Source organism: Anopheles stephensi, chromosome 3 (genome assembly GCF_013141755.1).
Source record: "Anopheles stephensi strain Indian chromosome 3, UCI_ANSTEP_V1.0, whole genome shotgun sequence".
Classification (NCBI taxonomy): Eukaryota; Metazoa; Arthropoda; class Insecta; order Diptera; family Culicidae; genus Anopheles; species Anopheles stephensi.
The window spans coordinates 2,997,738-3,005,200 of NC_050203.1; the positions used below are offsets into that span (position 1 = coordinate 2,997,738).

The 7,463-nt window shown below is 46.2% G+C and overlaps 2 protein-coding genes across 4 annotated transcripts; both read right to left on the reverse strand.

Annotated features, from left to right (window-relative positions):
- Positions 1-296: 296 nt before the first annotated feature.
- LOC118509098 lies at positions 297-1,743 on the reverse strand. 3 transcript variants are annotated; one of them, XM_036049252.1, is made up of 6 exons: positions 1,537-1,743; positions 1,344-1,395; positions 1,079-1,268; positions 882-1,010; positions 667-798; positions 297-598 (listed from the first exon to the last, which is right to left on the reverse strand). In XM_036049252.1, the coding sequence occupies exons 3-6, from the start codon at positions 1,235-1,237 to the stop codon at positions 509-511; spliced, it is 510 nt and encodes a 169-aa protein (XP_035905145.1). In that variant the 5' UTR covers positions 1,238-1,268; positions 1,344-1,395; positions 1,537-1,743; the 3' UTR covers positions 297-508. The 3 variants fall into 3 exon arrangements, with proteins under 3 accessions (XP_035905145.1, XP_035905144.1, XP_035905143.1); XM_036049251.1 differs by having other exon boundaries at positions 1,344-1,743; XM_036049250.1 differs by having other exon boundaries at positions 1,079-1,395; positions 1,537-1,742.
- Positions 1,744-3,222: 1,479 nt separating this feature from the next.
- On the reverse strand, positions 3,223-7,235 carry LOC118509095 (phospholipase A1 member A-like). The gene is made up of 4 exons (XM_036049247.1): positions 5,801-7,235; positions 5,337-5,731; positions 4,931-5,264; positions 3,223-4,859 (listed from the first exon to the last, which is right to left on the reverse strand). Exons 1-4 carry the CDS (start codon positions 5,926-5,928, stop codon positions 4,805-4,807), a joined length of 912 nt encoding a protein of 303 aa, XP_035905140.1. The 5' UTR covers positions 5,929-7,235; the 3' UTR covers positions 3,223-4,804.
- Between the last annotated feature and the right edge of the window lie 228 nt (positions 7,236-7,463).

Genomic DNA, 7,463 nt, shown 5'->3' on the forward strand with positions numbered 1-7,463 from the left:
ATTATCTAACGCGAAACGCAACCAAACACTCGAACTTTGTATGCGCATCGACAATGCGGTCAGAGGAGTCAGGAGGGAGCTGAAGTTGGCAGATGAATGTTTGGGTTTTCCATCATCGTTCACACTGTTCATGATGATGATGATGATGATTTGCACGCACCGGAGGTACCGGCATTGTGGCACGCCGGAGTGGGGACGAAAGTGCATCTCGTTCGTGCCCTCGATCTGTGAGGCGTGAACGACGCTGCGAGGTGGGATAAGCTTCAGTTTTTCAATGTTTTGTGGCCGTTTTCAGGTCATGGTGTAGGCACAATTTATTCAATGATTTTTTGGAGTTTGTAATTCTAGCTGATGAAAGTGACTCATTCCAGAAAGATGGCGTTCTGCATATCACGACCGTTAAAGTTTCCCTAATTCCCTATAACTTAGCACCTTATGACTTAGCTGTATATTTACATAAACTTTCCCTCTTGCTAACTCTCCTACTTGCGGATCAACTTATCTTCTCTTATCGTCTCAATCCAACCAACCCGGCGCCAACATCGTTCAGCTTATCGTTGGCCTGCTTCTTCAATCCGCCGAGCAGCTTCTTGGGGGCCTGCAAAACACAACAGAAAATTGCAATCGGTTCGCAACTACAATCTCCTCCTTCTTTGTGCATCTTACCGCTATCACCGAGTTGATGAACATGTTCACCTTGGCAGTTGTTTCGACCAGCGGTTTCGTGATGAAGTAGAACTGATCGCCCGTATTGCCGTACTTGTCCGATTCTTTGATGTGGTCGATAATGGGTTCAGCCTACAGAGAAAAAAAAAAGTGTTGGCCAATCAGTAACAAGTTACCCAAACACAACTCCTAGCGAATAGCAAACATCAACTTACATCGAAAAAGTGTTTCACTTTGTGCTGCAGCTCGTCGTACTTGCTGTAGATGTTGGACGGGAAGTTGTCCACCTCCTTGTGAGCATTGTCCTGATCTGGTGGATTGTCGTAGATCTCAAGTGCAGCCACCTGGAGAAAGGTGCGAGAGAGCTTATTGCTGGATGTCACGAACCAGAATGTGAGCCTTGCGGACTTACATAAGTATTGCCCACTTTGGACACATGCTTCAGCTCCTCGTCGTACTTTTTGTCGTGGAATTCGCTCTCATCGTGTCCACCACCACCGCCGAAGGGTGCACCATTTGCCACCAGGAATGCACCAACGATCGATAGCACAACACTTGATCGTACAATCATTTTTCTTGTTTTTCGTAGATCGCTAGGAGTTCTGCAAAGGAAATCGTCTCACTATTTACACACAAAGCACACAACAAAACCTTTTTCACTTGACCGATCAAGTTACCGATTAACCAAGGGCCTCGTACGCTTCGAGCTGGCTGACTGCACGGTTGAAACTGAAAGTGAACAGAACGCACCAAGAGCTCTAGAGCTCACCGGCACCAAAGTCGCGTCACCAACACCATCTTTCACTCTTTCTCGCACGCCCAAAAACCATCTAGAAAACGGCGCCAGAAAACCTGACCTGACCGGCTTACCGTTAATGCAACCAAAACGAATCCCTTCCCATCAAGTTCTTCGGAGGTTTTTTGTTTTGTTCGGATGGTCTCCCACCTTCCTACTAACTAAGCCTCGTACACGGTCCTTCTACGATCCTCAGCGTGAGCGTGACACGCACAGTGTTCTCCCGTGGCTGGTCAGCGTGCATGCTTCGATTTTCGACACAGCAAGCCGGCTTTTGCGCGGTTTTTTCGCTTTCCCAATAGTAGCAAACAGGTGGTGTGAGGAGGTGTGATGCATGGCAACGATGCCGTGTGTTGCTACGATCGTGATTACTTAACGTGTTATGCAGTCGCAGCTTGTACGGCGGTGGTGGTAGTCGAGCTTGACTGACTGACCGTTTTCGAAGTAGGTCTGCCCACTCCAGGTGCGAGGGTTCGTCGCCTGCTTTGGAATGGAGTCGCTCAAGATGATCCCTGTAAACCCTCAACAGGTAGATATTATTCTTCAGAGTGTTTGGAGCTCAACAAAGCATTACTATAATATTGATATATTATTTAGGCACTATCTATCTGGGTGCCATTCAAGGGTTAACCCCTAAATTAATCACATCAGCTGTTAACCCTTCCCCACAGTTGGATTTATTGGTCGGGATGACTCCACCCAAATGTTGAGCTTGTTGAAGTTCAGTTCCCACTACTCCTCACTGAACACAAACATAGAAAAAAGTGCTGTGAAGAGCATTGATGGTAATTGAATGGGTAGCTTTTGGAGCATGACTGTTTTGTTTTGCGTTAAAAAAAAACCCCAACAGAAACAATCGAAAACTAGCTTTCATCATTGTACGTAGCCTTATGTAAACGGTTCAGTTTTTCATGATGCTCGTTTTATTGCGATTTTGTCCTATTATTCAAATCAAGTCCAATAGTCTCAAAAACACACACACACACGCTTCTCTTCTTCTCACTTACAATCCCCATGGACGTCATTTTGGAGTGACAGTGACAATCAAAATGTTCCGGCCGTCGTAGTTAGCGGTGAAGGATGATGACGTGCCGAGGGTCAGCCGTGTTGTGGTTTTGCGTCACTGCGAGGCTCGCTTCCGGAATTTGCTTTCCCCCTTCTCCACCTTTCTTTGGTAACCTTGAGGTGGCGTTTCGAAACTACTCGGCCAGCTTGTGTATGTGTGTGTGTTTGTGTGTATGTATGTTGTTCACCTTGAGTGAAAGTAGTTCAAGGTTGTGCGGGCTACGATGGGGAGATACGCAAAGCGAAAGTAGACGATAACATGATAAAATACTCGGTTTGTGTGGTTTTATCTGTGTAAACTACAATTTTTCTTCATATATGTTGGGTTGCTTTGTTTACGATTTTATCAGTGTCATTCGCACGATTTTGACAGTCGTCAAGGTAGGTTAGTAGCTAGATTTACTTAAAACTCTTTTTTGATTGATTTGTTTAAATTCTTAAAGCGTCTCTATGATGCAGACAGTAGCAAATTTAATTACCGATTCTCCAATTTGTGTACCTTTTTTACAGGTCCATATTTACCAACATTCCCATATTGTTCTAGAACCTTTCGCCCGAAGGGATGTTTATTTTGATGAATGAATGAACGACAAATCGGATCTGGAAAACCAATATCCGGCCGACCGACCGTTGCGACCGGACGGGCGCAAACTTCCTATTGCGTAGTCGCGCACCACACAGGACCTTTGCTCTCTCGGTTTTGCACCTGTTGATTCAATGAACGTCGCCCGGCCCGGAACACGTCAAACATAGCACCGTACACGCTGATCCGGTGGACTTCCGGTGCCGTGTATACAAAAAACAACCCCCCTACTGGAACTATTTCGGGGTTACGAGACAGTAAAGAATGGACGGAATTTTGGAAGGGAAAAATCTGGACGAAAGGTTTATTGATTTCCATGGTGAAATCTTTCGGTGCTTGGAACATTTCCTTTAACATCATTATGGAATGTTCCCTTTTGAATGGATGCTGTAATCAAAGCACACGAACACAAACGACTGATATGAGTCCGAACGTTTTCCAGTGAAATCACGATTCCGGTCACGGGCGGAGCAATTGTAAAGCCGTTGTTCACGTTGCCGTAGCTTAAGTACACCGACGGGACCTATCAATTGCAACTGTGCTTTCCACACAAAGGAAACAAAGCGAAGGGCCGACGGATCTGTTTGCAAAGAAAGGGGGAGCGAGTGAAGTGAAATATTAATCGAAACTGGCGAAAGGATGCCGCTACACTGTCATCGTGCTGTTGGAAAGGGTTGGAAAAATCAATTCCAAAACCCCCTCCGCGGGAGACACAGCGCGTCGCGTGCCCCATAGTCTTACGCGCAAAACGTGTACTCAAACGCGATCCGGTGACTCGTGGACCGCCATTATCATGTGCCGTGTACTGAATGCGACATAAAGACTTCTGAGTAATGAAACTGATTTATTTCCGAGCGATTTTTTCCCCTTTTTTTCTCTCTCTCTCCCGGAGTCCTGCAAGTTCCGAGTAGCGACAACGTGAGCGCCCTCTATGCTCTACCGGAACAGGTGTGAAGGTATGCAAAGGTAAGGTTAAATATCCTGGGACTAATCAACCACATCAACTCACTCCAGAGCTGTCATTGGCTCCCCATTGCTTTCTTTCGCAAGGGCTAACGAACTTCACAGAGCTGCCGAATCCAGCTCCGTGTGTGTGTGTGTATGTAAGTGAACTACGATCTCTCGCGGACATGTGACGCCATCAACAACCCGTGCACGGGCAACAATCACGTGTTAGGGAAATTTGTTGACGTCGTCGTGGAGGCTCCCGCAAGGCACAAGCGTGAGCCGAGAGTGACGAAAAACAACGTTCCAAAATTACTATCAATGACGTACGGGTGACATAGCCGTGTACGTGATGCGGGAATGTGGTTTGATTCGACGCACGTTTTCCGAACCGCCTTTTGTCACCGCCGGTAGTGGCCGAATCCCCTGTTCGACGCAACCGTTATGTCGATAGTGAGTGCGGGGAGCGGTTGGAACTTAATTAAAAGTTGGGCTTCTAATGGGTCGGGGGTCGGATTGTTTACCCGATTCGGTTTTTTTGTAGGGATATTTGATGGAATCGTTTGAAGGAATTCAAGCAGGAAGATATTGACACTCCCAGTGTGAATTTCGCAACATTAAGTGATTTGTTACCCAGATTGCATACTTTTAGGCGATTTTGTTTTAAATTTTGTGTCTTCAGTAGCATCTAACTTGACGGAATTATTAATCTTATTTAAAAGCTGTTACGCTAGTCAATATCCACAGGCTCAATTGTACGGATATTTTTGGGCAGTCCTCGCAAACAGATCGCCAATCAGTGAGCTGTAAAGAAAAACCAAAACAAAAGTGTAAATTATTTTGCTCTAACAGCAAAACTTCTCCATCCAACTTACGTTCCCTGCGGCATAAAGTAGCCCATCTTGAAACCATTGGGCCACGAGCGTACAGCGCGCGATGTAGGACACGCGTACGGATTGGAAACCGCCCTGAAGTCGAACCAGAAGGCCGCATTGTAAAAGATCGGACACAGTTCGTGCGAACTGATCAATCCGGCTGCAAACTGTAGCCAGCCGCAGTAGCCCATAATCCAGTCCTTGTGACAGACGCGGCGTGTTGTACCGATGTCACTGCTAGTGTGCACACACTGTACCTCCGTCGCAGAGTCCATCACGCTCAGTGAGGTGTAGGTCGAGTTCTTGTCGAACACGATGCCAGCAGGATCACAAGCTGTTTGCGGAGGGGAAAAAAGCATAGAGTGTTCCTCCTTTTCGTCTGATGTTCTGAGGTGCTTCTTCTTACCATCGATCCGTCCCAGCTTCAGTGGAGCAAGGTTTCGTCCGGCTTGGAACGCGACCTGAGAGCCCAAGCTGAACCCGTACAACATTCCCATCGCAGGCGGAATCCCGAACATGAGCAACTGACGCAACTTCTTCTCGAGCGTGCGTGCGATCGGATCCACCATCTTAATCACCGTGAAGTAATCGTTGTTATCAGCGATGACACTGTAGTCCAGGCAGAGGATGCACCCCTTGCGGTGGATGATGAAGTTGTTCAGCGTTTCACGAACCCATTGCGTGATGCTACAGCCTTCCGACCAACCGTGCAGTACGACCACGAAAGGATCGGTCGGTGTACATCCGAACGCGTCAAAGTTCGTTTCAGCGGTGGTTTGTAGCGAGAACTTGCTTTGTGTCCTGTAAAATGGCCGCGAAACATTATCTATTTTGAATATGAAAACCACGTACCGCCAAAAAAATACACACCAATCGTAGATGAGAAATTTGATGTCCGTATCGAAATCATAATTGGTATTTCCCCAGGCAGCGTCCGTCCGGGGCAAACTAATCGCAAACACCATCGACCACACGCACACTAGAGAGACGAGGCCCATCCTCAGCAAAGCTCGCAATCAATCTAGTACACTTTGCGTTGCTATGGAAATGGCAATTATACGAAACACGCGCAAAATTAAATTTAAATCTAGTGTGTAAACTCTCAGAAAAGCTCTTCCCCAAACGATTCTACACAGGTTCACCGATCGGCAGGAAATGCAACGAAGTGCAATTTTTGTGGGAGATTGTAAGCCGACTCGGAATGGAATGTAGCTCGAGATGCATGCAAACACCAAAACCCTAATACAAATATCGCAAACAAAGCGGAACTGGATAAAAACCTGATCTTGTTCTGTTATTCCATTTTACCGAAATTCTATCTGCTCTCCTTCTCTTTCTTCCTATCATTCGTTGTTGGTTTGGCAAATGTTTATAAATTTTTGCGAGTCCCTGTTTTTGAATGCAATATCGAAAAACTTCATCTAAACCATCCGTCGGGATTATCGGATTACCTCTCCGGGCTCGTGGATGTCCGGAGGCTGTTTGTTGAGTTCGGGAACGGGAAGAATTTCAATTCCACTCTCCAATGGTTCGCATTTAGTAGAGCAGCCGATGGTAATCTGCCATTGTATGTGGAGCATGGTTCGCATGGTTGCCCTGGTGCTCGGTATGATGACCGGCTTAATTAATATGAGTCCTCTAATGCCATTCGCACCGGAGAAGTGGCAGTGCGATTGGAGAGATATTTACACGAGTTACTTAAATCGTCCAACACGCCAAATTGGACGCTGTAAGCTTCCGCGTGTTGAGTCCGCTTGAATGTCTTAATTGGACCTCACCAAATCTGCTGCGATAAAGCAGACGATTTGTATGACGCACGCTCAAAACAAAATATTGCATACCTTTAGGCGCTTTTGGTCGTCGAACGGCCGAACCTATTAGAATCGTACTTCGAATCGAAACATTATTATTATATTTCCTTATAATGCCGATTTTGGGCTAATAGTCGAAAGATTGAATTTTATCCACGACATTTGCGAAGACATTAATTCGAGCGCACCTTGAGTGGCGAACGAGCTTCAATTTCACTTGACATTTAGCACCACGCTGTAGATCGATTCTAGCGTACCGGCCGAAACAAAAAAAAAACCCAAATCACTCCCAATGTCGCACAATTCGGTGTAAAGGCAGTAAAACAGATCGTCGAAAAACCATCAAAGAGGAAAATATTCGACCTGGCACCGGCACCTGGTATCGATTGGGCGCCGGTCCCGTAAGGATGTTGTTTTTCATCGGAAAATGTGGAATTACGGATGTTTCAAGTATTTTTGCTTTGCTGTTATTTTCTCCATCCCTCCGGATCTCAATGACCTTTGGCGCGTTGCTGGTAATAGCTGGCACAGCTGTCTGGGTAGCCCCGTGCAATAGCCGTTGTTTTGATGGTTTCGCTCGGTAACAAGTGGACCGAGTATGCAAAAATAGCGAAAGAAAAATTGAAGGGAGAAAAAAGCGTTCAGATACGCAATTGTTGCTGAACTGATCTCATTAAGTGCCAAACAGTTGAAGTGATTGGAGGGCGAAAGCAGCAGCAGGA

Bases quoted from the DNA above. Each gene is read 5' to 3' on its own strand.
- LOC118509098 (XM_036049252.1), bottom strand. From the start codon at position 1,237: ATGATTGTACGATCAAGTGTTGTGCTATCGATCGTTGGTGCATTCCTG. The intron at 1,011-1,078 runs GTAAGTCCGCAA...ACCTTTCTCCAG, and splicing joins CCAAAGTGGGCAATACTTAT to GTGGCTGCACTTGAGATCTA. The intron at 799-881 runs GTAAGTTGATGT...TTTTCTCTGTAG, and splicing joins AAGTGAAACACTTTTTCGAT to GCTGAACCCATTATCGACCA.
- LOC118509095 (XM_036049247.1), bottom strand. From the start codon at position 5,928: ATGGGCCTCGTCTCTCTAGTGTGCGTGTGGTCGATGGTGTTTGCGATT. The intron at 5,265-5,336 runs GTAAGAAGAAGC...CTCCGCAAACAG, and splicing joins GAAGCTGGGACGGATCGATG to CTTGTGATCCTGCTGGCATC. The intron at 4,860-4,930 runs GTAAGTTGGATG...TTTTCTTTACAG, and splicing joins TACTTTATGCCGCAGGGAAC to CTCACTGATTGGCGATCTGT.